Source organism: Geospiza fortis, unplaced genomic scaffold (genome assembly GCF_000277835.1).
Source record: "Geospiza fortis unplaced genomic scaffold, GeoFor_1.0 scaffold413, whole genome shotgun sequence".
NCBI classification, from domain to species: Eukaryota; Metazoa; Chordata; class Aves; order Passeriformes; family Thraupidae; genus Geospiza; species Geospiza fortis.
In genome coordinates this window covers 1,894,605-1,921,913 of record NW_005054386.1, presented here as the reverse complement: position 1 = coordinate 1,921,913, position 27,309 = coordinate 1,894,605, and the positions used below count along the sequence as shown (strand labels likewise).

Sequence of the window (27,309 nt, the reverse complement as noted above, 5' to 3'; positions counted from 1 at the left end):
TTCCTGAAGAACCAGAGACACTTTGAGCTCTGCTATGTTTCCTGCACGCTGCTCCCCTCAGGCTGTGCCGCTGCAGAGCTCTCGGCCTCTCCCATGCCTTGGTGGTTTGTGCTGCTGCAGTTTGCTCCTTCATATTTTGGGGTTCACATTCCTCTGAGATGTCCTGGAGTTCTGTCCTGTGTGAGCTGTGAGGACAGAGGCATTTTCCTGACCATCAGTTTGTCAGATTCACAAGAACTACAACAAAACTCAAAAACAAATATAATATTAATCCCTTAAGGATTAATATCTCAGAATGCAGCCCTGCCTTTGCCTGAGATGCACTGCTCTGTACATGTCTGGTTCTGCACACCTGGCCAGGAGTCTGTGCTCTGAGCTGTGTTCATAGGAGAGTTTGCAGGAGTGGAGAGGCTGGAAGGGCTGTGTGTGTTCTGTACTTCAAGCTGCACCTTTATGTAATTGTGACTTTCTATATAAAGGAACAGATAAAATTAAGTTTTCTCATTAGACAAAGCTGAAAAGTGTACTATGGGAATCAATAGTAAGGATCCAGCTAGTTACCAGAACACCAAGTTTCACATAAAATGCAAGTTTATTGGAAGTTAAAGAAATTGCCTCTTCTCCCAGTCACTCTTTTCACTTGAAACTCAGCTGAGTTTATTTGCAGCAAAGTGTTGAACTAATTTGCTGCTCCATTACCAACATTGCTCTGTTAACATAAGCAAGTAGTTCTGGGGTAGTACAGAACACACAAGCTGTTCTTTTGGAAGGCAGTAGGATAGCTAAAAATACTTTTTTTTTTCCTTTTTCCTAAATGAGGTCTTTTCTGGACAGTTGAGCCTCCTTCCTTTCTGTCCATCCCTGCATATTGTTAAAATACAATTCCTCCAGCATGTCCCTGAAAAGGAACTATCATTTCCTATCTTCTGTGGCAGCAGATTTAACATATTTTGGAGCTTTTTCCCTGTTCAGCCATTCTTATTGCAATTGTATCTCACAATCAGATTCAAATGCCTTGGGCCAAGTCTTCATTTTATGGATGTCAAGGAGAACATTGCCACTGACTCCAGAGGGTTTCCCATTTGTCCTGCTTTGTCTTATTATCTGCCACAATGCAAACTCCATACCATAGTTCAAAAAGAGAAAAATGAAAGATTATACGTAATATTTTCTTTCCATTTTAGATTAATGTCCTTTCGTTGGTTTATTCCTAGAAGAGGCAGATGAGTCCCCTTCTCTTTTAGACTTACAAATCTTCATTTAAAATGAGATGTCAGTGTGGATTACTGGCATGAATAAAATGTGATTCCAGAGCAACAGGAGGAGAGAGTCTCCAAAGCTGCTTTCTCCTCTTAGGGCTGTGCAGGGTGAATGATCTGCGGTAACACTGGGAAATTCACCTGCTTTTGCCATCACCATCACATGTCAGATAAAGCTATGGGCTTAACTAGGTCTGGAAGTGTCCAAGGCCGGTTTGGAGGAGCTTGGAGCAACCTGGGACAGTGGAAGGTGTCCCTGCCCCTGGCAGGGCTGGCACTGGATGAGCTTTAAGGTCCCTTCCAACCCAAACCAGCCCGTGGTTCTGTGATTCATAAAGAACATGTTTAGGGTTACCATGGTGCACAGGCTACTTTGCTGAAAAAACTTGAAAGTCTCTTATTTATCTTTTTTGGGTTTTTTTTTGGTTTTTTGGTTTTTTTTTGTTGGGGTTCTTTGGGTTGGGTTTGTTTGGTTGTTTGGTTTTTTTTTTTCATTTCTCTGTAAGGACAAAGCCTAACTGAAAAGTAAGGGGATTCTGGCATGGACTCACTTTTAACATTTCTCTAAATTGGAAAGTGCTTCTGTTTTCCAAACCATGTTTGGATTACGTAATTTGCTCACTGTGACTGCTTCTAAAGCTAATATCTTCCCTTAATCAGTCCCTCAGTAATCTAATCATTATTAAGCATCTTTTGGAGGGATTAGAAATAGCTTTATTTTAAGACCTGTAATTGTGATTACAATATATAATCCCCCTAATAGACACGTATAACCTATTTAATTCACCATGGCTTTATTTTAGGAAATTAAGGCATTACTGATGGTATTTTGAGGAATGGGAGAGGATATGCTACTTTTTACATTCCTATTTTTTTTGGCATATTGCACAAGGAAATCACTACCGTGGCTGTTTATACCCATCATTTTGCAATAACTATTTTATAATAATTTGCTTGTTCCTAAATAGAAAAATGTTTTTAGTCTCCTTAAATTACTTCTGTTTAACTAAATTTCACCTTAGACTTTGCAGCACTTCCAGCTGCATGAGACAATGGGATACACAGCAAAACTCAGATGTCTTTCCTAAAGTGTAGTTTCACTAAATGTTGGATGCAGTTCATATCCATCACATTTAGGAATCTTTGTTCTGAGTGTCTTGGGATAATTTGGGAAAGAGATTTAAGAATCCTGTCCTCTGCAGAGGCAGCCTTGGCACGAGCCCATATTGCCCACTGGGGCTGCTCTTTCTAGGCTTTTCTCCTCCTTCTTTCTCTCTTCTCCCCTTTTTGCATCTATTCAAATTTACTCATTTTTATAGTTTTTATTGGCAAGAGAGTTAAATTATGTAATCTCAGAGAAAGGCAAACAGGAAATAAGCAAAGTTTTGCTAAATTTGTTTCAGATTTGATCAGGATGGAGAGGGCAGGTGCAGGCAGGTTAAAAAGAAATAAATTTTTAAAAAAGCTTAAATGCAATCACTGCTTCTATCACTTCCCAGATCACATTTCTCCTCACAATGTAATTATCTGGACTAAAATTGATAGGAGAAGGAAAGGAAGCAACCCCTAGCAGTATAGAATATTAAGCCAAACAGAAATGAGGAATTTCTTATTTGTTATGCAAAGTGGCACATTCTTTTGAAAATACATTTTAATTTCTGTTCCGCTTGGCTTTCCAAAGAGAGATGTGCATCTCAGAAGGCAAATTTTGCCCTTCAGTTTGTTACTCTATATCTTTAACCCCACCAGGAAGTACAGTTGGTGGTAATTCTGTTTGGCACAATACATTAAAGATAATGAATTAGAGAAAGCCAACTAGCTGCTCCAGTATGCAATCTCTTCAATTCACAAGAAAAATGCATTTCTAGAGAAGTTCACTGTCAGGACAGTGCACTTGACTGATTGAAAGGCTGTTCATTTGAGTTGTCTTAGAAAACTCATCTCTGAAATTAGACAGAAGGAAAATAGAAAGAAAAGAGAGGTGTCTTCCTGCAATAAACATTTAGAAAAAATTGCTTTTAGAAAATTACAAATCCTGTGACTTGATACTGCATCAGGCTCGTGACATTTAAGATAATACAAGTATTTCACAGCACAAAAGCAAATCATGTAATTTAGCTTGCCTCAACAAGCATTGCCTCAGCAGGGGTCTCTAATTCAGCACAGACAAAAGATTTTATGAAGTTCTCAATATAAATACCCAGAATACTCTTGGCACAGAAAATACCTTTCCCAGAGCCTGTACAATAGTCAGTTGGGGAACATTAAATGCAATCAGGAGCTGAAATCTGTAGTGGATGGGGGCCAGAGTGAGTCACGTAGGCTCAGGTATAAAATCTGTATCAAAAGTAGGCACTCAAATTTTGACAAGAGCTAATGAGTGTGCTTGTATGTGATTGTGTTACAGCTCCATGTCAGCCTCTGATCACCTTCACACACATTAGCCAGCTTGTCCCTGTCCCCCTTGGGATGTGGTCTGCAATACATCACTCTCACAACTGAGGAGAAGAGAAGGCAAGGAGCTCAGAGCCTGCAAATTGCATGGTTTGAAAAGGCACCAGCATCCCTGTATGTGTCCATGTACACTGGAGCTGGGCAAACATTGTTTTTCAAGGTTGTTCTCACCTTGCAGCCCTTTGGGTCAGCCTGGCTCTGAGCAAGGAGTGGTTTGGAGTTGGAGCATCAATTCTCCAGAGGTTCTGAGGGACCCCCAGGCTGGAGCTACCCCTGCAGTGGGTTTCAGGAATGAGGCTTTTCCTGCCTGCCAGAACTCCAGCAGCACAGGGATCCCAATTGGCCAGGGAAGTGGGGTGGGTGCTTCACCACTCTCATCCTCCAGGGTCCTTTAAAAAACTCTTTGGGGAGGGTTTTGGGTATTCAAGGCACCAACCAATCTCCAGGTTCATTCTACTTTACCACAACTTGGGATTTGCAATCCAGCTTGTCCTGAAAGGCAGTTTGGGTTACAAAAATACTCTGTTGTGCTCGCTGTTAGATACAAAAGCCAGTGTTGTAATGAATGTCCTGATAGTTAACAGGGAGTCTTTACAGGTCTGGAGCAGAAATAGAAGCATTCCCTTTCTTGTGAGCGCCAGGAACTTCTGAGGAATTATTTTGAATGACACATGCCAATATAGATAACAGTAATTAGATCAAGCTACAAAAGTGTGAAAAATTGGGTTAAATATTAGATAAACTTCCTGATAATAAGATATACTGGGCTGTGGCATAGCCTGCCTGTGGAAGCAGTTTTGCATGCAGTTTTAGAGCTCAATTAATATATTTCTGTGTTGGCAGAGAAGGCCTACTCTTTTGATAATCTGATAGAGCATCTCTAATTCTTTCACCTTGGGTATATTAATACTGCACATAATTAAAATCGGTTCATGATAAATTAACTAATTTGCCCTTAGAGTGATCAAAGACCCTTTTGCCCTCAGGGTTTGTAGTAGCTGCTGTTCCCCCCCTCCCCACCTCCATTTTAATCATCAGTCTGAAATGTTTATTGGAAAAAGAAAAATTTCCAGGAATTAGGCTCTGAAAGTCCCCAGCTCCTGCAGCTAGTGAAGTGTAAGGATGCCCTCTGCTGAGCATGGGCTCAGGAGTTTTGGGTTGGAAGCAGAATTGTCCCTTGCTGGGTACAGAAAGCATTGGCTGAGCAAGCTGGATGTCAGGTCCAAGTTCCCTCATTCTGATGTGCATTGTGAATTGAACCCAAAGCACAACCTGCAGGTATTGGAAGAAGTGTGGAAACTGTAGATAATTCACTCATTGGGATTAAAAAACCCCAACAGCTCAAGCATCAGCTTTCTGCAGAAATGTGTAGCACCTTTCTACTTCTGCAATCCAGTAACCTGGACATGGTGAGAAATACATTCAGTGATGCTGGAACACTGGTGCTGAGAGGTTCTAAACACATTAGAACAGTAATGTGATAAAAAATATCACTGTTGCGTCTGAGAGCTTTTTTAGTCCTTCTAATGATGGTCAAGAGGAATACAATAATAAGGCAGTCATAAATATGACATGCATGAGTAGGTTAATCTACTTTCAAGTATTTCTTTGAAGTTTTCTCTGTGCTGTGTAGTGAAGTCTGCCAAAAAGCTTGTGGAACAGTTCACAGAAAGTTGAGAAATATGTGGATCCATTAGCCAAGTGAACTCTTCAAGAGGGATACCATGTCACTTGCTTTATTTCTGAAAAGATTTGAGAATTCAGAAAAACCACGAACAGCAATGGAGAGCTAATCCTGTGCTGCCAGTTTAAATCAGATCAAAATTTCCTGTTTCTTTCATCTCAGTTAAGGCCAAGTCAGGACTTGTGTTGGTCTCAAATTGTTAGAGGAGGTTCAGCACCATCTCAGCTCCCTCTCCAGCCTCCTCCCTTTAGCATGCAGAGTATCAGAGAGGTCACTGCCCACTTGAAACTCAGCTGTGTGTGCCATGAAAAGCAGCAGTATTTTGGTGAGGCAAGTGGTGAGGGTTTGTCATTGAATTAACCATATAAATAATTCAGCATACCTGAGGAAATTTGGAGGGTGACAGGCTCAGAAATATATATTAAAATCCACAGTATGAATTCTAATTAAAATTTATGTTAATAGCAGAATTTTCTTTTGCAGAAGGTACTTTTTTTCTAACTCTGGTTTTAATCAGCTGCATCTAATGCAAATAAATGATTCTGTAACAATTTACTTCATATATAACAGTACAATATGGCTGGGTGCCCACTGAGGCTGTGGGGTTTCCATCCTTGAAGACATTTCAAAAGCTGTGTGGGCAACCTTGGCAACCAGCTTCTGGTAGCCTTGCTTGAGCTGGGGCCAGAGCTGATCACCTCCAGAGGTCCTTGCCAATCTCAGCCATTCTGTGATAATAGTCCAGATAGCAAATTAGGCAAACATGGGCTAAAAGCAGATATATTCTGACAGTAACCACTACTCTTTCATGCATGGAGGCAGAGATTTCAGGGCAGCAAAGTCAGTAAGAGCAGCAGCTGTGGATGTGAGCAGCACAGGGGTGTGTAAACCTTTGATACCAAGCAGCAGTGCCCAGGGCCTGGCTGTGTGTGCTGAACAGACCCAGAGCTCACTGCTGCTGTTGCAACAAGCTGGATCAGCTAGTTCACGTGAGGTGAAAATATCCTAAATCCTGAATCTTGCTATCTGAGGATAAATTACTACAGGGGAATAGAGCCATATAAGTAATAATGTTAGAAAAAGTAAATTGTGTTATGCTCTATGCCTATCGTTTCTAAATATTGTTTTAAGATGCATCTGAGAGCATCTGAGTCTGACTTCACAGAACTGCAGCAAAACCTTCTTACATGGAAGGAATCCCAGGCAGGCTTTTCCCTGCTGTTGAATGGAGATGTTTGCAGCCTCCCAGGTCCTGAACTGGCAATTCAGAGCAGTTTGATTGCCTGCTTGATTGTTTGTGAGATAACGGTGAGATTGGCAGTGGCAGGGTAATTTACTGAAGATTGCAATGTCAGACAATATCCAAGGGGGCTCGTGAGCATAAAGATGTGATTCACATGACTGACAGGAGCCTGAGGGATTGATATGCCCATTCCAAGTTCAGGGTGTCATCACAAGTGTTTGGCAACAGCATCCCATAATCAGCTGCATGATGAGGTCATTACAGGCAGAACTTCTGCTCACCTCAAATAACAGCTATGGCCAAAATGTGATGCAGCTTGAATAGGTAAATGTAAATTTGTCAGAGGGAGTAATTTATATCCTGTGGTTTGCCTGTGTTATTTCTAGTGTGTTGATAGGTTTTCCTTGCCTGGTGGTCATCTGAGAACAGGGTGGACTTAACAGTGGGCAAAGCTCAGTTCAGAGTTGTAGAGGTCTCACAGACTGGGGGAGAAGCTGAGGAATTCTCAGAGCTTAATAGGAAAACTGCCTTGAGTTATACCCTGAAGCTAATGATGTCCTCAGAATGATTATATAAAGTGGGGAGAAAATTAGATGTAGCAAAACAGAAAGATCCTGCAACCTTGTTGGAGAGAATTTTAAGATGAATGGAGCTCTTAATGTGAATAGGCGAGTGACCTTAAAACAACATATAGCTCTCACAACAAGGTAGTTTGTCTGACTTAAATCTCCTTGGAGGCCTCAATGAAACATTGTCAGCATAACTTGGCAATTTTGTTTTTAAATCAGGTCAGGCACAGTCATTTCGGGCACACAAAATGGGTTGGAAATAAAAGGCTAATTGTAAAATAAGAAAGTTTTTTTGTAGTTTTAGATTGGTTTTTTCCTTTAGGTTGTTGTTTTTCCAGTTATCACTGTGCTGGTCTGTTGTGCACTTGAAAATCCTGAAAACGCATGAGTCATGATCTTACCCTGAGGTACTTTTGTTTGCTTCCATACTGGAATGCTCTCTCTTTTGTATGGTTTTGAATGTATATCCAGGCCATATTTGCATTCAAAAATCAGATTGATACACCTTGGGAAGTTTTACAGACATAAGTAGATTGCAGGTTGAACTGATTCTTGCCAGAGTAGATGAAGAAATGTTTGTAAATTGTTAGAGATGATAATATTTCAAAGCAAATGGTTAATAATTTCTAAATTATAATAGAACTCCATTGAGAGAACATATTTCAGTTGAATAATGATACCAAATGAAGAGATGATGATAGAATTGTTACTGTATGTGGTAAAACTGTTATTTATCTAAGTATACAGATTGATCTCTCCCTTGATTCCCTTTTAATTTCTGGTGTTAAAATTCTCTTTTTTCTTAAAAATGCATCTTAAAAAATATTCATGCTAGATAACAATCTGTAATATGATGACTGAACCCACCAATTTTGTGACTGATGCTTCCCTGTCCAGGCATGCACACAAGTTGTGAGCCAGGTATCCATGGGAGGTGGGAGTTCCAGCAGCCCTTCCCTGGGAATTGCCAAAATGGCTGCAGTGTAATTTGTGTTTTACTTTGGTAATGATAGCTTTGTCATCCCCATCTCCTCTCAGCTCCTCAAATAGAACAAATAAAATCAAACAGCGTAATTCTCTTGTTAAAAAAAAAAAAAAAAAAAAACAAATAATTTAAACAGAAATCCTTTATTGTTTCCACTTCCTTTTGCTTAATTTCTGCCCTTGACAGATTTATTGAGATTTATCCTCATCTAACCCTGGTTTACATTAATTGTAGTGGTTTTTAAGGACTGTGCTCCAAAGGCTTGTCCTCATGGCACTGTTGGCTGAATTACCAGGTTTGGGGCATGGGGATGCTATGGGGAGTGAACTTTACCATTTTTCCCCAGTGCCTTAAGCTTTCCATGGGTATTGCTGCTCCACAGCTCCGTGCTGGATCTCAGGGGTGCCTGTTACCTTTCAGATGGCCTGGTGGACTGCCTGGACCCTGACTGCTGCCTGCAGGCCACCTGCCAGAACAGCCTGCTGTGCCGGGGCTCGCGGGACCCGCTGGACATCATCCAGCAGAGCCACGGCGCCGCGCCCGCCGTCCGCTCCTTCTACGACCGCATCAAGCTGCTCGTGGGGAAGGACAGCACCCACATCATCCCTGGGGAGAACCCCTTCAACAGCAGGTGAGACAGCCCCTTCAACAGCAGGGAGCAGCTGGCAACGTGACACCTGTCGTGGTTTGGAAGGACAGGTGTCTGCTGAGGAAGGCAGGAGCCTCCCCTGAAATGGAAAATGTAAACCCCCTCCCTCCAAACTGTTATAATTTTGAAATTGAAAGGCTCTCAGGCAAAGCTATGGGAATAGGAATAACAGTTCTTTACTAGGAAAACTAAACATACCGATGTAATAGTACAAACAACAAAAAAAGTACTGCCAGAGTGAGAACAGGCCCTGACCCCCTGTGTGTCAGGGGTGGCACAGCCCCATCCCATGGGGGCTCAGCCCTCCTGCAGTGCCAGCTGTGCTGCTGCTGGAGCAGGGATCCTGCACAAGGGGGGAGTTTTCCTCTGCAGCTCCAGGGCTGCTGCAGATGGGCCTGGGCTCCCTCTGGCAATGCAGGGCAGCAGAAAGCTGCTCCTCTGGCAATGCAGGGGGCAAAGGCTGCTGTGCTGCTCCAGGCTCAGATTGGATCCAGGTAGGAATGCTTGGCTCCTCCCCTGGGCGCAGCATCTCCCCATGGGATGCTGGAATTGGATCAGCCCTGCAGGGACACTCACTGGCCATGGACAGAAGATAATTAATAATTAATGGCCCATTAACAGAAGAGATCTCCTGGAGGGAAGATGAGTTGTAGAAGAGAGAAAGAAAAACTGCCCAATGAGCAGGAGATAACTGCCCCACCCCTAAGAAATGGGAATAGAATACACCCCCCATTTCCAGCCTAAGACACACCAGGTCTGTGCATTGCATGGGAAAATTTCTGCCAGTGATTCTGTTTGTGGTTTAACAGGAGCTGCTGCTTGCAGGTGCTTCATCTCAGGCATTGCTCACACTGAGGCCATGCTGGTGCAGTTTATGATGTGGCCTCTATTTTATAACAGAGTTTTATTAGCATTTCAACAGTCTGGCAATGCCCAGAAGAAGGCTTCTTCCACTGAGTCGGAGCTTCTGAGGTTTATATTTTATGAAGACTGCAGTCTAGAGAAAGGGAAAACACTAACTAGTTTCCAGTTCATTTATAATGTTGTGCCATTAGTACAAATTTCAATAATAGAATAGCATTTCAAATAATTTTAAAAATCCATTGATTTATGGAGTTTTATTATTTATTCCTTACATAAAACCATTTTACTTGTAGCATTGATCCACCTGACTAGGTTTTCTTTTTCTTCTTGTTTTTTTTTTTCTTTTTCTATGCGTGTTTTCTAAGACTATTAATTATATATTTGCAATGAATCTAAAAGCCAGCACATCATTAATTAATATTTTATGCCATTGTATGCTTACAAGAAGATTGGTATTTATCACTATTATATAAATAGGTCTCCATGGAAAGATGCTAAGAAATTGATGAGTATTGTTTATGTTCATATCACCAAAGTTAAAACTGAAGGAAGAGCTTCATTTGAGATAACACCCAGAGGATTGCACTTCATTACAGGAAGTTTTCTCAGTCAGGATCCCATTACAGGCTTAGTAGGTGATGTAGAGCATGTCCCAAAATATTTGTCTGTGAAGAGAGGATATAATGCTTCTGGATACACCAGGCAGGTCCCCCTTGTACTCACCCCTATGCTGCACACAATCATTTCCATATTCCATCAGGAAATCCCTGTTGGATCCTACCCTATGCAATATAGATTTTATGCTATTCTATAAAATACTGCATACACATGTGGAGTTGTTCAAAAAAACAGAAAAAAATTGTTCTGCTTTCACCCTTTTTAGTCCTGGAAGTGTTTAAGGCCAAGTTGGACAGGGATTGGAGCAGCCTGATCTAGTGGAAAATGACCCTGGCCATGGCAGGGAGTTGGAACAAAATGATCTTTAAAGTGTCTTCAAACCCATTCTATGATTCTATGAATTACTGCTCTAAACTAAACAGGAGCTGAACAGTTCAATCCTGAGGCTCCTTTAAAAAAAAGAACTCATTGGACACTTTAGTTTTGGTTTTTTTTAATGTTCCTCATGGTAGGACTCTTAATTCTGTTTTATTCATTTGAGCTACACTGCAGATTTTAACACATCTTTGCAAATGACCTATTAATGATGTTAAAATTGGTCTTCACCTCTAAGTTTTGAAGGTATTTCTGATAATTCTATGGCTCAGCTGCTATTTTTGGTACCAATTTTAGGCAAATCTAATGTGTAGTGTCAAATTGTAAGTTTTAGAACTGATGGGTTTGTCTTTTAAAAGTGCCACAGAGTTGAACTCCCAACTCTTTCATATATTGAAGCTGCCATTGTCTCAAAAAGTAGCTCCTGTGTTTGTAAGCTGTTTGCTTAGCTCAGTCTGTCATTCCATTGAAAGACATGAAAAAGTGGGACAAAATCATGGTTTGGGGTTTTTTTTCCAGTCTTAGTTTAAGAAAAAAAGTTATTTCCCACTATGAAGGAATAAATAACAAAATGTATTGATTGCTAAAGTAGGTGAATCTCAATGATTTTTTTCTGTGCAGAAACAAGATTAAATGAAGCTTTCAGGGGGAAAAAAAGCTATGTTTTTTTTACACATTTAAATTCCTTGGTAAAAAAAATATATAATTCCTGTATCAGTTCAATTTTTCTGTTACACTTTTAAAAGATTACCAAAGAAAGGTGATTGTATACGTGACTATTAGTCAAAACATTGCTTCTTATAAATCCATATTTTAGCTTATTCTAATATCTATTGTGTTCCTTATTTAAAATTTCAGAAATAAAAAGGAATATTATTGACCAAAATATTTTATTCAAATTATTTCCTAAAATAATAAAATTGAATGTAGAAAAAAAAAGTCATGGGCATTATTAGTTTTCTTTTGCCATCTGACAATTTCTTTCTAAATCTACTTACTTTCTGCACAGCTTCCCCAGAGAAGATTGAGTGACTTTTTTCCTGAAACTATTTCTGTGTGTTTGTCACATAAAATAATTCAAGCAAAATGAATAATGCCAAGAAAATTATCTTGGTCCAATGTGTTCCCAAGCAGATTTTTCTCAACAGGTTTCAATTTCTATTAAATTCCATATTCTGTTACAAAATGTTGATTTAGCAAATTAAAAATTGACCTGGCAGGTCAAGAAGCACTTGAAAGTCCTAAAAGAAAAGTAACAGAAATGGCTCGCTTTTATTAATTAGATTTTTTTAATGTAGTACTGAAGAAAATATTGCTCCCTGTTTGGAATAAAAATATGAGGAAATAGCAGTTAAATAGCCAATATAATACAGTTAGAAATGTACCTCCCAGCCCCTGAACATCTCAGAGTGGGCAGAAAGAGCTGCAAACCATCCCTGGTGTGGCTGATGGAAGGAGCTGTCCTGTGCCAGGGGCCCATTGTCAGTGTCCAGCCAAGCTAAGCTCAGCCCAGGTTAGTCCCCCAGTCCAGCTCAGACATGCCTGGCTCAGGGTGCTGTGCCTGGAGCCTGCTGAGCTCTGGGAGCAGCCCCAGTCCTGCTGGGAAGGGCTCTTCATTCTCCTTCTGTCAGCAGAGCAGAGCTGGGGGCTCATGCTGGAGGCACAGACTGGTGAATACATAAATCCTTTCACCCATGACTACAGCAAAGTGCAGTTTTGCAATCCCTGAGATTACGGGTTAGGAGGAGTTCACTCTCCCTGTTTTCACCTTCTCCAGTTTTCACATTTCCAGTGTATCAATGGAAGCCATCTACAAAGAGCTTTTCCTTTTCCATTGCCCTTTTACCAAACAGCTTCTCCCTCCCCAATCTGCTTCTCTCAGGGCTCAGGGAAGATGGAAGGGAAAGGAGCCAGGGGCTGGGAACTCCTCTCCAGCTGGGAGCAGCAGCACTTTGTGCCTGCTGTGCACTTAGCAGCAGCAGCAGAGCACTTGGCAAAGAGAAAAAACTGACTGTGCCTCTTAGAGGAATAGCTCATCTTCATCTCTCTTAGGTTAAACAAAGCTGCTTATCCTGCTGGCCAGAGAAACTCTTTGTCTTGCCTCTGTGTAAAGCTGGACTTTAAACCAAATCCTCCTCTTGGCAAAGTGGAAGCAAAGGTTCCAAACCAGGCTGGAATGCAGGGTACAGGTATCAGTCATTCCCTGAGATGAGGGAATTTGAACCTTGATGTGAAGAATTGGTGATACAAAACAGAGATGAGGCATTGCTCCGTTTGTCAAGTGTGTCAGGCACCCACAGGCTGTACTGTGCCCTGCAGGGAGGTTTTGGAGTTTAAGTGGCTGCAGGGGCACAACTTTGGCCTGGCTGAATGGGAGGGAGCTTTGTACCCTGCAAAACCTCGTTAGACAATGAGGCAAACCCTTCTTGTTAGGCAAGAAAAGCACTGACTGCCATTCTGTGTACACTTCTCACTGCATAAACAAGCATTTTCTTGATTTAGGTATATAGAGGGAGCTGGGCAATATTGTGGTCCCTCAGTATTCTAAAACCCTTTGGAGTAAACCGCATTTAGAGTAAATGAGGTACAGGTGTTCCAATACTTCCCTTATAAATGACATAACCTCTCTTTGTAATTAGCTTTAATACCTTTAATTCTCTTTCTTTTCCAGTCTTGTGTCTCTCATAAGAGGCCAAGTGGTGACTACAGATGGGACTCCTCTAGTTGGGGTCAACGTGTCGTTTGTCAAGTATCCAAAGTACGGCTACACCATCACTCGCCAGGATGGCACGTGAGTGTCCCTGCTCCCCTGAGCCCCTGTGTGCTGTGCAGTGTCTTTGCTGATTAACAGATGGTGTGATCTAATGGAACCATGTGGCACCAGGCATTGCCTTCCTCCCAGGGCAAAGAGCTATTAAGTAAACACAAAAGTAATTTTTCACACGGCATTTTGAATACTAACTGCATGTAAATACGGACAGGCTGACTTCTGGTAATGACGTGTTAGCAGGCACACTCCTTTCAAATAAATTGCTCTGTATCTATGAAAACAGTTGTGGGCTACAGCAATATCCAGCTGAGACAAGAAATATTTTATTTTAAAATGCAGAGCAGGCTAACACTTCTAGGAAAAAAAGAAAGCATTATTATAGAATAGTATATTTTGTTAAAATTTCCCTTCTGTTTCTCTTTGCTTTTGAAGAGACACTCTCTTTTGAGTTTCTTCAGGGTAGAATGTAATCAAAAGATTCTAATTGAATAGATTTAGACAATTTCCTGCTGTGCAAAAAAGTGCTTTTCTCCCCTTGTATCAGCTTATTTGAAATGCACACAAATTCATATAAACAAAAGTCATTGTGTCATGGTTTATCTGGTTTACTGGCTGTAGTAACTAAAACAGTTTATCTGACACAGGCATTGTAAACATTTGCCTTTTTATCTTGGTCTTGCATAAAAACAATGGAATTGATATAATTAATAGGAGTCAACTGAACTATAGGGAGTATTTAAGTTCCATAATTTCAGAATATTAATCTGTTATAATAAAAGTGTAATCTTGATTTCAGTGGTTTAAAATCGCAGTAAATGGTGAGCTGAGCTATATTTAAATCTGCATAGATTATTGATGTCACTGAGTAATTTGTTACGTTGCCAGCATTTACATTAAAAAAATGATGCCAGTTTCTGTTGTCAGAACAACCTGAAAGCATTTCTCATTTAAGCCAGGTTTGAAATGCCTGCTCAGCTCCACATTACTGCTGTGATTGTGTAGGGGGTTGGAAGTAAACACCTAAATTCTCTGAAAAATTATAGATCTTGGGGAGAGGAATTCTTTCTTGTAGAACATTTCTCATTACTATTCTTTTACTGCCATGTGTCCCATTCTATGTGTGATGGACAGGATCTTTTAGGAAAGGGATAATTCAGTGTCCAGCTCAGAATGCACTTGGCTTCTCTGCTGTTTCTGTATAAAGGTGACTTGTAATAGTAAATGTAGTGGTTTGTCTGTTGGGTATTTTTTAAATTATTTAATACAGAATTTATAATTTTATCGGAATGAGCTTTGTCCAAGTGACTTCAAATCATTGCTTGTCTTGGCTGGTTTTCAGCAGTTTAGTTGCCAGAGGTTCACATCCCATTATTGATCACTGGAACTATGACATTTAAAACATAATCATGGTCTGCTCACTCTCCCCATCTCCAGTGATGTGGGGAGAGAATCATAAGGGTAAAAGTAAGAAAAATCCTGCATTGAGATAAAAACAGTTAAATAACTGGAATAATAATTATAAAAACTGTAGTAAAGAGGAAAATAACAGAAAGATAAATTAATTCCCAGCCAGGTCTGAGCAGCTTTTCTCCTAGTTTATATAATGGCAATTATATATCACTGTATATTACTATATCACTGTATGATCTGGGATATCCCTCAGTTCAGTTGGGATCAACTCTCCCAGCTGTGTCCCCTCCTGGCTCTCATTCTGCTCCCTGATGGGATGGGGTGAGGAGGAGAAAAGGCCCTGACTCTGTGTAAGCATTGCTCTGCTATAATAAAAGCACCCCTGTGTTATCAGCATTATATCCTGAATCCAAAACTCAGCACTCCACCAGCTACTAGGAAGAAAATTAACTCTATCCCAGCCAAAACCAGACAAACACCCATCACTGTTGGTATGCCTCTTTAGCTGTCTCATTAGCCAGGAATGTGATTACTGGAATTACTCAGTCTTGTCACTTCTAAAGGCCACACTTTTCTAGGTTTGACTTGGTTGCAAATGGTGGAGCATCCCTGACACTGCACTTTGAGCGGGCCCCGTTCATGAGCCAGGAAAGGACAGTGTGGCTGCCATGGAACAGCTTCTATGCCATGGACACACTTGTGATGAAGACAGAGGAGAACTCCATTCCCAGCTGTGATCTCAGTGGCTTTGTCCGTCCTGACCCAGTCATCATTTCATCACCACTTTCAACTTTCTTTAGTGACGCTCCCAGCCGCAATCCCATTGTGCCCGAAACCCAGGTAAGAATAGTGAGTGAGCAGGGTGGGGAAATCAGTGGGCAGGTGACAGTTCTGACCTGAGCACATGTCCCCTGCAATTGCTACAGCAAATGTCTCTGCAGAGCTGCATTTGTTCTGACAGGTACCAGGTTTTCTAATGAAGGCTGTAGGTTTATGTCACCCGGACACATTTATCTTTGATCACCTTGCACCCTCCCATTATCATACAACATATCAAGTGTATCTGTGTATTTCAGTTGCCAGCTTAGGTGTTTCAAGAGAATTTTGCAAGGCTTGGCATGTGGTGCTGACCACACACTGTTTCCTTATTTCTTACTTAGGACAAGGGCAAACTATTGCTGCGATTTTTTCACTGCTGTATTCAGTTAGGCTTTATACTGTTAGTGGAAGTTGTGGGTTCCTACGATATTTCTTATGTTTCCCTTGCATATAACTTGCAGTAAAAAATGTTTGTGCTTATTTGCCCTTTTGCCAGCAGTGAGCTCTTAAAAAGATGTGTACACAGACACCAAATCATTATTTGTCAGAAATGTCAGCTGAACTGTGTTGGTTTGAGGACATCCACTCCCAGAAGAATAAGCTCAGAAGAATACACAAGGTGATACATTAAAAAAAATTATTAATGTGAAGTGTTTGATGTCTTTCCTTCCCAGGTTCTTCATGAAGAAATTGAGATCCCTGGCTCTAGTATAAAGCTCAGCTACCTGAGTTCCCGCACTGCTGGATACAAATCCTTGCTGAAGATCATCATGACTCAGACACTGGTGCCACTCAATCTGATCAAAGTTCATTTGATGGTAGCAGTAGAAGGGCATTTGTTCCAAAAATCATTTCAGGCATCTCCCAACTTGGCATATACATTTATCTGGGACAAAACAGATGCCTATGGTCAGAAGGTTTATGGGTTGTCAGATGCTGTAGGTAAGTCAACATACACAAGCTCCAAGACTTTCCAAGCAACACTTATAATTCTAAATAAGAAAACTGCAAACTTCCTTATAGAGGAGCACATGTAGGCTGAACAGTTCTTGTCTCCCTGACACAATTTATCTTTGCATTATGGTTCTTTTACACATTCAAGATCATGTTCAGAGGGTCTAAACTCCATCAGCGTGCCTGGGTTTCCTGCTCAGTACCTGACTTAGAAGGTTTAGACCAGGCAATAGGAAAAACTGGCCACAGGAACTTAGGGGAAACCTAATCCATCATTATAATTTTGTTTTCTTTAGTTATAAAATGATCTTCGTGCTGGACTGGCTGGCAGTCTGCAGTGCATTTGGGTTTTCACGCATACCCTTATTGTAGTCTCTTGTGGTATAACACATTTGAAATGAAAATGCTGTTCCTCTAATGCTGTTCAGTCTTGTAGTTCTACAGCTATTTTTAGTTAGCTTGGTTCTAGTGGGTGGGAAGAAGAGTGATCATCATAATATTTTTCAGTTTTCATTGACTGTCTGAATAATTTTAATACAGCAGTGTTAAAAATGAGCATCAGAGCTGTGCCAGTGTGGAAAGAGCAGCTTTTTTTTTTTAAATCTTAATTATTTTCTATAACTTCTAAATTAATCTTTGCTATAGTTTCACTTTCTTATCTTATTACATGGGATATTGCTTTCCTGTGTAATTGTGCTTAAATGCACACAAAGTTTTCACTGTCCTTTGGTATATAGTATGTAAAATGAATATGCTAAATAAATGCTGTGGACATCTGGCAAATTAAGAATTTATCTTGTCCTGCTATCTGATATTTTTAATTATTTAATAAAATTTTACTATATTTTAAAAATTTTATTTCTCACTCTCCTCTCAGCAAACCCATCACTTCCCAGTGTGAGCTATTAAAATAGAAGTGATCAGATCCCTGCAGAGTACATGTGAATGAAGTTTTAAATTTGTGTCTAGTCAAAGATCTGAAGATAATATTGTAGAATAAAAGTGAGGAATATAATCACTCCATCTTCTTGAGGGGGCTGGGGGACTGGAATACTCATGCTCTGGACATTTAATTCAGTGTTTGTTCAGCAAGTATATTCGATTTTATTTCATTTCAGTGTCTGTGGGGTTTGAATATGAGACTTGCCCCAGTCTCATTTTATGGGAGAAGAGGACAGCACTGCTGCAAGGATTTGAACTGGATCCCTCAAACTTAGGAGGATGGTCTCTGGATAAACATCATGTACTTAATGTCAAGAGTGGTGAGTTAGTTAATTCTTTGTGTTTGCTGTCCTACATGGAGTTTTTATTTGCATTATACTTGCAATATCTCCACTCTTTTTATTTCATCTTTAGCTCACTAAGGTGTGAGGCATATTTCAGTTGTCAGAAAATTTCTGTACAATTTTAACACATTTTTTACTGTTCTGCACTGGCTGAATTCCTTAAAGTCCTAATCTTTATCCTCTATTCTGTTTTTCATTTATTCCCCTGCAATATCTTTCTGTCTCCCCTGTTTTTCTCATGTTAACCACATCTATTCCTGGTTCCTTTTGCTTGACCTCCTTTTCCCCCTAACCTGAGATGCAGCTTACAAGGAGTATGAGTCTGTGACAAGATACTGAGTCTCCTTTGCCTTTCTCATTAGTCACCTGTTTGTTTTTTCCTCACTTTTTTTTTTGGTCTTCCCATATCCTGAGCTGAATCTTTGTGATCTTTGTATTTAACCAACAACTCTGGGAGCTGAATGCTCAGCATACATTTTATTTGTTCCCTGCAAAGTGTCATTTGCTGCCTTCCTGCTGCTCATTACCAAATAACAAAATGTATTTCTGCTTAATAAATGTAAAGTATTGTTCAGAATTGGCAAGATCAGGCTATTTGAACTCACTTCCAGTGCTGGGCAGTGGATCCACATTTGGGTAGTACATGCCCACAGAGAGTGTTGCCACCAGTGGGGAGCCAGTTATGCTAGGGTCATACAACTTCATTCCCACAAGAACATGAGGCTGAAAGTTTCCAGCCAGATTTCCACAGTTTTTGATGACACAGAATATGGTCACACTGTCAGAAAATCCTCTCCCTTCTTGGAGCAGGGGTCTGCTCTTTGAACAAATATTTTGCAGATAAATCCTATCTTGAAGGTATTTTCTTGAAGTCTAATAGAGATCTGTACTACCAGCTTCCCTCTTGCCTTTTATCATTGATCCTTAGCAGCCCTTCTGGGAGCTTGGTCTTTCTCCTATCTTTTCATTTTCTGAGCTCTCATTTTCTCTGGTTCCTCCATTTCTCATTTTTCATTTTCCATTTAAAAAGTGTGAAGGACTGAGAGGTGGAAAGAGAACAGTAAGGTTGGCACAGAATTCCAAAAAAAACATGATACAGGAAACTGGAGTGAGACACAAATAAGGAACTGCTCTTCTCCACCCACTCAGAAACCATGTAAACCACTGTCCCAGGCCAGAGCTGTGTGGCAGGGTTTTCTTTCATAATGAATACCAAAGGACTCTTTGAGTGTAGGTTTGGGTCTGTGGGTGTGTATGTGTGTAGGCTTTAACACTGAATCTTCGTTACACCTTTATTTTTACAACTGCAAAATCCTCCTGCTCTTTTTGCACCATTGAAAAACCAAACACCAGAGTCATTTCAATGTACAGTCCTTAAAAGCAGCTGTTGAAAAGAAGACAGCCTCAAGTCCCCTGCAATGAACAGTGGTAATAACCACTTCTTCTCCTCTCTGTCCTTAGGTATATTGCACAAAGGCAACGGAGAAAATCAGTTTCTCACTCAGCAGCCAGCTGTGATAACCAGCATTATGGGGAACGGGCGCCGCAGAAGCATTTCCTGTCCGAGCTGCAATGGCCTGGCAGAAGGAAATAAGCTCTTGGCCCCTGTGGCACTGGCAGTGGGTATTGATGGAAGTCTCTTTGTGGGGGATTTTAACTATATCCGGCGTATCTTCCCCTCCAGGAATGTTACCAGCATACTGGAGCTGAGGTAAGGCTTCACCTCAGCGCTTCGCTTCTGGAGCCTGTGCTCAAATCAGCCTTTACCATTACTTCTTATAATTTTGAAAAACATTGTCACTTTCAACCTATTTAAATTCCAGTGGAGAAATGGGGCACAGAAATGCATAGTTCAAAGTCTGTAACTCACCCGAGCAGTGACTAAAGTGAAGGACTTAAGAGCAGAAATTAACTTGTACAGAAAGTACAAAGCATCTCTTTCTGTCTCGTTAGCAATCACTGATTCTGTCCTCCCTCAGTGCATCTTTTAGTTTTGTTTGAAAAGTCTAGAATTCACTGCCCTTAGGTACTGAGCCACAGTGACAGGCAGAGGTGTAACAATCTCATGAGGTCAGAGGGAAGCTTCTCCTGCCAGTGGTTTTGAGATCCACTTTCACATTTCTTCTCCATGCTTGTGAGTCTCTTTCTGTAGGTTGACAAGTGCAGTTCAGGTTGACATACAGATTCATTTCGCATCATCAGAACTCTTTTTAAGATTTTATCTCTTTCCCCCTGTCCCGTGCCCTGCTCCAGCCTTAAGATTTGATCACTTAATAGGGAAGGCATGAGTGTAGAATGTACCACTTCACCCATTTCTGTTCCATCTCCTTTTTTCATTTTTGCAGGAGAGGCAAGAGCTATTGCTTCAAACCCTAACTCATGTAACTGACCTTATACTTACAGCACTACTGAGTATTTGCAGAAAAATTAGGAAAAATAGCATGCCCTGTCTGCTGCCCCTCCTGGAGCCCACTCAGGCAGCAGCACTAGTGCTCCTGGAAATTTGATAGAACTGCAAAGTACATTGAGTGAATTTAGGTCACAAGTCTTTTTTTAATGATATGACCAATAAGCAATTCCTCTGCTTCCACATTTAGTTTTTAATTAGTGGGAAAAAGTGCAAAATGATTTGACTGTTAAAGAATAGGAGGCCTAGCTCTATTTTACACCTCTCTTCCATTCATGTCATTCTGTTGATGTCACTATTGTGCATTCTGATTCTATAGAAAAGAAAAGAGATCTGATTCAGGCCAATTCAACTCTGAAATCACTCTCTGACACCTACCTCATACACCATCAGGCTGCCTCATTATATTTTTTTTTTAAAGTCATGGATCATCCAGTGCTTTCTGCTAGCAGCTCACTACAGAAGGTAGCTGGCATGGAAGTGTGACCTGCTATAAATATTTATATCAATATGCACTGTAACTCTGCATTATACAGAATATGCTAATTATTTTTTTCTAAGTTGTTCAGCTCTTTTTAGCTTTCTAATAAACAAGACTACAGCTTTATAGGTGAGGAGAAACATTTTCAGATGCAGATATTTCTTATAATGCATTTTTATGCACCTCACCAATATCAGCCAGTGACACTTTCCTAGCCTACCTTAAGTTTGAAAATGTTGCCTCAAAATTTACAACAGTATTAGTGTGAGTACTTTGCTTTCTCTCTCTGTGAGGGAGATTGAGAGGGAGCTTGGGTTCTCATCATGTGAGGGAAAATTGGAAAGGACATCAGTAAAGAAATAGAAGATGGATTTTTATCTGCTGTTGTCCACTTCCTCCTTTATGAAAGTCTGTTTTCCATAGCATAGTTTCTTTAGCTTCTATTATAACTAGAAGCAATTAACAATGAAACTGATGCATTGTCAGTGCTGTTGGACAGCTGCAAAGGACTTGACATAGAGATTTTTAGGATTTGCAGACTTTAGGATTACATTGTGATGTCTTTTACCCCCCGCTCCTCTAAAGGGAATTAAGGTCCATTCCAGCAAACACAATCTATAGCAGTAATTGTGATTCATTGCTCTTCTTGAAATCTGCATGAGTTACATGGGTAAGAGTTTGAAGATTTGAGGCATTTAAGTGTGAATGAGAGCAGAGTCTTCAGCTCATATCAAGTAGTTTGGATTATGTTGCAATCAGTACATCCTCAAATATTACAAACCAAAAACATCGCTTAGTTTAGATTTCACAGCTGATGTCCTTTTGGTTTCACATAAGCCCCTATAAATCTTGAGTGCCTTTATGTGTCAGATACCCCAGTGTACATATTTCCTTCACACTGTGCTTTGTGAAGGAATGGCCAGCAGGAGTTTGGGCTGCAGCACTGCACGTGGGGCTGCAAGCTGGGGACTGTGCCTGGAGTGCTGCAGCTCAGGAGTCACAAACCTCCTTGCTCTGTTCAGTGCATATTCCTGAATGGAAATTACATCAACACAGTGAAATGCTGTGTGAGAGGAGAGTGTGTTCATTTTCTTGTGGGAAGTAGAGAGCACTTTTCCTTGGGCTTTGTGTCTGGGCAGTAAGCTGTGGATCAGTTAATGCTGTTTATCTCCCATTGTACAGTACCTTACTGCTCACTTAGATGGGGCTTTTTAACCCTAACATTGGCTTTGATAGGCTTAAACAGACACCAAACTTGCTTTAAAGCAATTATTTTAGAGACTAGGAGGAGAGAAAAACAAACTGCATAGTAAAAATATGTCTGGAAATAGCCTGTTGGAAAACAATTTTGATTAAAGGGGTTGCCTCCAACTGGCAGACAATATCCAAAACCAGTGCTTCCCCCTGCCCAGTTCTGTATTCAGAGAACTGCCAGTGTCTCTCACTCCTAGCCCCCAGGCTACACATATTTCCATGGGAAAATTCTTTCAGTGTTCAGAAAGTTGCCTAAATACGACGGGAGGGGGGTGGGGGCAGGGGTACCCTATAGGGAATTAGCTTGCAGCTCTACCCCGCCCAGTCACTCTTCATCTGGAAACTAAGCTGAGGCTAGTGCTGAAAAGAGATATCTTCTCCTGTGTCCTTTTGTAAAATAAAACAAATACTATGTTTGCTTTACCATCTATTCTTCAGCTAACTGTTTGTTCTTTTTTCTTCTGTTCCCTTTCTATAAAGAAATAAAGAGTTTAAACATAGGTAAGACATGAGCTCTTTCCCATATAATTTGATATGGTTTGTTTGCTTCATTGTGTTTGCTTTTTGTGTTGTGCTTCTTGTGTAATGTTATGTTCTTCATGTACCATATATAGAAACATTTTTATGTGCTAATTGTGTGTTATGAATATGATAAGCATTAGCAATTACGAAATGCAGTCAAAAAGCAGCCAGTAAGTCCTGACAGTAATTAGAAATTTCTAGTAGAATGCAAGTATAATGAACCCCAAGCTAACTTCTAGATAAACACCTCTCCCTGCTGTCTATAATTGGTCTAAATGGTCAAGGTAAACTACAACAGCATTTTCACAAATGCCAGAAAGGTTCACAAAAGCACTAATGACTGCATATAGGTCAAAAACTCATTTTCTGGTCATTAATGATTTTCTGAACCCGCTGTCTTTTGCCATAATTTAGTTTATATTTCTTTTTTCAAACCCATTTAATAGCCAGCCTGTGGGGCTGGCTGTGTGCAACCAGTAGAAGCAGTCACTGTGAGATTCAGGAGGGAGGCCTGACCCTCCTGGATGTCAGGAGGAGAGCACTAGGTCTTCTGGATGGCTGCAGCGTAGGAAACACTTGTGCCTCCTGTCATGCCACACCTGGGACAGGGAGGATGTTCACCCTGGAGAAAATCAAGGGCAAGAACATGAAGAGCTCTTGTAAACTGTTTCATAGTGTCCTGTGCATTGCCCTTTTTAAACCATACTTTCCATTTCTGTGATACAAGTTGATGGAATAGATGGTCTGGACTAAACAGGATCATTTCCCCTTAACAATATATTCTGGCATAGTAACACCCCTAACTATTCTTTTCTGGATGAATTCATTCGCAATTTGCAAATGATTTTTGGTGATGCTGGAGGCTTCTCATTTGCTTCAACCAAGCCTAGTTAATTTTCCATCTGCTTAGAGATTCGCTCTGGACAGCTTCTCTTTTGGTAAAGCTTAAAGAAAAGCTGCTGTTGAAAAATAATTTGATGCACCTGTGAGAAGAACAGGAAGAATGAGAGTGAGCTGCACTTGCTGCTGGATCCCAGGCTGCCTCAGAGAGCAGAGTGAGGCTGCAGGTGGTGGTGACCACACATTCACTTGGGGGCTGGAGGCACAGACGTTATTGGCAGAGGCCTCTGAGCAACACTGAATGCCATGGAAAATCTTTTAAAGCAAGTTACAATCCTTGGCCTCCTATAATTCAAGTGAAAGATTGCAAGGGTGCAGAGAAAAGAGAGGCAGAGTTCTTTAATTGCTCGGATGCCAGTTTGAGGAAATATTGAGTACTCATTTATAAAACAAATCCCTGTTTGAGGTAATAGTCTTATCGATTCTTTGGGAGCACAGTGAGCGCATGTTACCTTCCAGCAGTCATTTTCTATCAAATTCCCTCAAAAATTTGCTTTGAGTTTTCCACTATCTGTTCCCTGACCTACTTCAGGAAAGAGGGGAGGAGTATGGAGTAGGTCTGCAGCTCCAGTGAGCTGCTCTCTGATCTGGAACCAAAGCTTGTGACTGACCCCTGGCTCAGCTGCCCTGAGGGAGATTCCAGAGGAGAAAGGCAGGGTGAGCTTCAGGGGTGCACCATGACTGCAGGAGAGGAGAGGGAATATTCCCATATCCCATGTTCTGCCATTGCTCTTTACCCTGACTCATGTCTTATCCCATCCTGGGCACACCTAGGGCTGGCTGAGGGCAGAGGGGAGGCAGAGGAGGGCACAGCCTGGCAAAACCATGTGTAAAACAAGAGACCCTTCCATTCCTGCAGGGTGGCAGCTGCTCCCCTGGGCACTGTGTGAGCAGCTCTCTCTCACCACTGAGTCCAGCAGGCCCCTCCCTTCCAGGTGCAAGCAGCAGTGTCTGTGCCCAGCCCCAGCCTGTGCCCAGCTCCTGGCTGTGCCTGCCTCAGGTTCCCATTTGGCCAGGGTGGGGGATGTGCCTTGTTTCACAAGGGCCATGCAAAAGGCACCAGCTGCAGGGCAGCCTTGAGCTAAGTCTGGGTGTGTTTGTGAGGTACAGCACAGCACCAGTGACACAGCAGAGTGTTCTTCAGTGTGAGGGGAAAGCATGGTGGGAGAACAGAGCAGAGTTTGGAAAGAGTTTGGAAGCAATGACTAACGTGCAGATGTTTGTATGGCTCAGATACCCGGGAGACTGGAGGAATCTACAAAGTGGAAAGAGCTATTTTTCTATGTTGCAAAGGTTGAGCATTATTTTGGAGGGATGAGAAGGAATGTGGTAAGAGTGTAGTGAAGAGGTGCAGTCTGCTGCTGAAGATAATGAGACACACTTGGGGAATAATGAGATTGTCCTCTAATCTCAAGCATGTCACTAGTTTCCCTGCATAACTTTGTCTACACCACTTAACCTCTCTGTGCCTCAGTTTCCTCCTCTGTAAAATGGGTGCTACACCCATCTTTTTAAAGTACTCTGAGATCCATGCATGAAATAAACCTGCCAAGTATTTTTTTTTGTTTATTGTATTTCTTCATCTCTAATTTCTACACTCCTAGACTTCAGCAGATGGTATTGCCTCTGCCTACTGAATTGAGATCCAACCAATCTCCGTCCTACTTTCTACAGTCTTAGAACAAACCATTATAGACCTAAACCCATGGCATGTCAAAGACTGGCATAGAGGGAAATAACTGTAGAAAGTGATATTTTGGGGCCTCCTCAAATCTGGTCATGACCACATGGCCACAGTTATCTTGGTGTGCCGATGGATCCATCTGCCGAAAGTGGCTTTATGATAGTTTCAGCGATTCTGCTCAAGAAATGGCTTAATCCATCATATTTTACCTCTGTGTATCCTCACTCTTGGAGATGGGCACTTTTGCCACATGAAACTAGGAGTGTGGATATTTGGAGGCAAATATCTCTGGTTACTGGTAAGTAACCTTCATTTTTTTTCTTCCGTCTTCATTTGTCTTCTATGCTTTGAAACCACCATTGACCTTATTTACGCTCACCCATAGGCTCCAAAGGCTGGAAAATTCTCATCATGCTTAAAATCCAAATAAACTGAGTAAAACTAGCCAGGCAAGATTTTGAAAATATTTCTGCACTGCAGTTCTGTGTGTGTGAATGTATATATATTGTGAAGATTGACATTTCTCAATTTGCAGATGATTTGCTAAAGTAGTTCCAAAATGTGACAAGCTGTCAAAAAACATATATTTCAGAAGAGAAGTAGATTTCCATATGAGCGCCCATTCCAATCACAAACTGAGGACCAGTTTTTCAATAACAGAAAGTTTGGAGTTAAAGTCAGACACTTGGGGTCTCTGGTTTTAGTTATATAACCAACTTCATCTGCTGTAAATGAGATTCTTGATAAGAATGAATGAGAACAAATTTGCTTTAGAAATAAATTTGTTATGCCTCTGCTTCCTATTTATACAAGACCTCACAAATCTTGTGGCGTAATCTGAGTAACTCAGAAGCTGATTCTTTGATCCTACTCCTATGACTTCTGCTTCCAAAGGAAGTTAAACAAGGTAGCAGGAGGGGGGAAACAGATAAGCCAAAGAGAATTGACCTGGAGCAGATCTAAAGGGCTAAAGAGATCAAGAGGAAAGACTGCTGTGCAGCTCTGGCTTATTGGGCTCTGCTGTGCAAGGTTCAGTGTAGAAGGATGAGTGAGATTTAAAATTACAATCCCTCTGAGCACTGACCAGGCCCTAATCAAGTCAGGTCCTCAGGTGATGGTCCTTCAGACCTCACCTCTGAACAAAGGTGTCAGACTTTCTTTCCAGATCTTTCTGTGCCTGATGAGTATCCAAGCTCTGAAAGCCTGTGAAGTTTCTAGACTGCTCAGCTGTTTCTGTTTTATGCTTTCTTTTTCTCTAAAGCAACAATCCTGCTCATAAATACTATCTGGCCGTGGACCCTGTTTCAGGCTCCCTCTACGTGTCGGACACCAATAGCCGACGGATTTACAAAGTCAAGTCCCTCACGGGCACGAAGGACCTTGCTGGTAACTCTGAAGTGGTGGCAGGGACAGGAGAGCAGTGCCTGCCCTTTGATGAAGCCAGATGTGGGGATGGAGGGAAGGCAGTGGATGCAACCCTAATGAGCCCTCGAGGTAAAGGAGGAAAAGAAGCCGGAGAGAATGACTGCGTGCAGCTAGGCTGGATGTGGAAATAATTATCTGGCAATTAAATCACTCCTTGCTCGGTGATTTTTATTCTGGGCTTTAATTACAGTGGATTGGCAAGTGTTCGTGCTTTGTTTAGTTAAAGCAAACTTTATTACCCCGGCAGTGAGTGCTGCAAAAGGAGAACAGAACACAAATTAGCAGGGTACCGCTCACTCCAAGAAGCCAGCATGTGAACTGGGAAACTGATTACTGTTTGAGGTGCAGTCTTTGGGGAGAGAAATTGCTTGCTGTGGCTTTTCTCTGAGTTTTTCCTCCATGTATCTCCTTTTTCTTCAGAGTCAGAGAAAAAAATAAAAGGATTTTTGCCCTTTCCGGTTTCTAATTTTTGACAAAAGGTTTTCAAGATGATATAGAGATTTAGGGATGTGTTTCTTTTTAGGGCTTTTTTTTTCTCTGTTGTTTTGTCTTGATTGTAAGGATGAAATGATCAGGTGTATTGCCATGTGTTTCAAACATCTTTGAGTTTTTTCAGTGTCTGAAAATAACTAGATGATCATAAAATGGAAATTCCAGTTTCTCTGTATAGGAAGTAGTTTCTGTTAACACATAGAAA

The 27,309-nt window shown here is 41.1% G+C and overlaps 1 protein-coding gene across 1 annotated transcript in view; it reads left to right on the top strand.

Moving 5' to 3' along the window:
• Positions 1-27,309, top strand: part of TENM2 (teneurin transmembrane protein 2) — a 613,414-nt gene that overhangs the window by 561,249 nt on the left and 24,856 nt on the right. The window contains exons 15-22 of the mRNA XM_031060588.1: positions 8,577-8,825; positions 13,372-13,491; positions 15,459-15,720; positions 16,374-16,641; positions 17,772-17,915; positions 19,401-19,650; positions 22,562-22,582; positions 26,449-26,681. Of these exons, the coding sequence (XP_030916448.1) occupies positions 8,577-8,825; positions 13,372-13,491; positions 15,459-15,720; positions 16,374-16,641; positions 17,772-17,915; positions 19,401-19,650; positions 22,562-22,582; positions 26,449-26,681 (1,547 nt within the window). The remainder of the gene's footprint in view (positions 1-8,576; positions 8,826-13,371; positions 13,492-15,458; positions 15,721-16,373; positions 16,642-17,771; positions 17,916-19,400; positions 19,651-22,561; positions 22,583-26,448; positions 26,682-27,309) is intronic.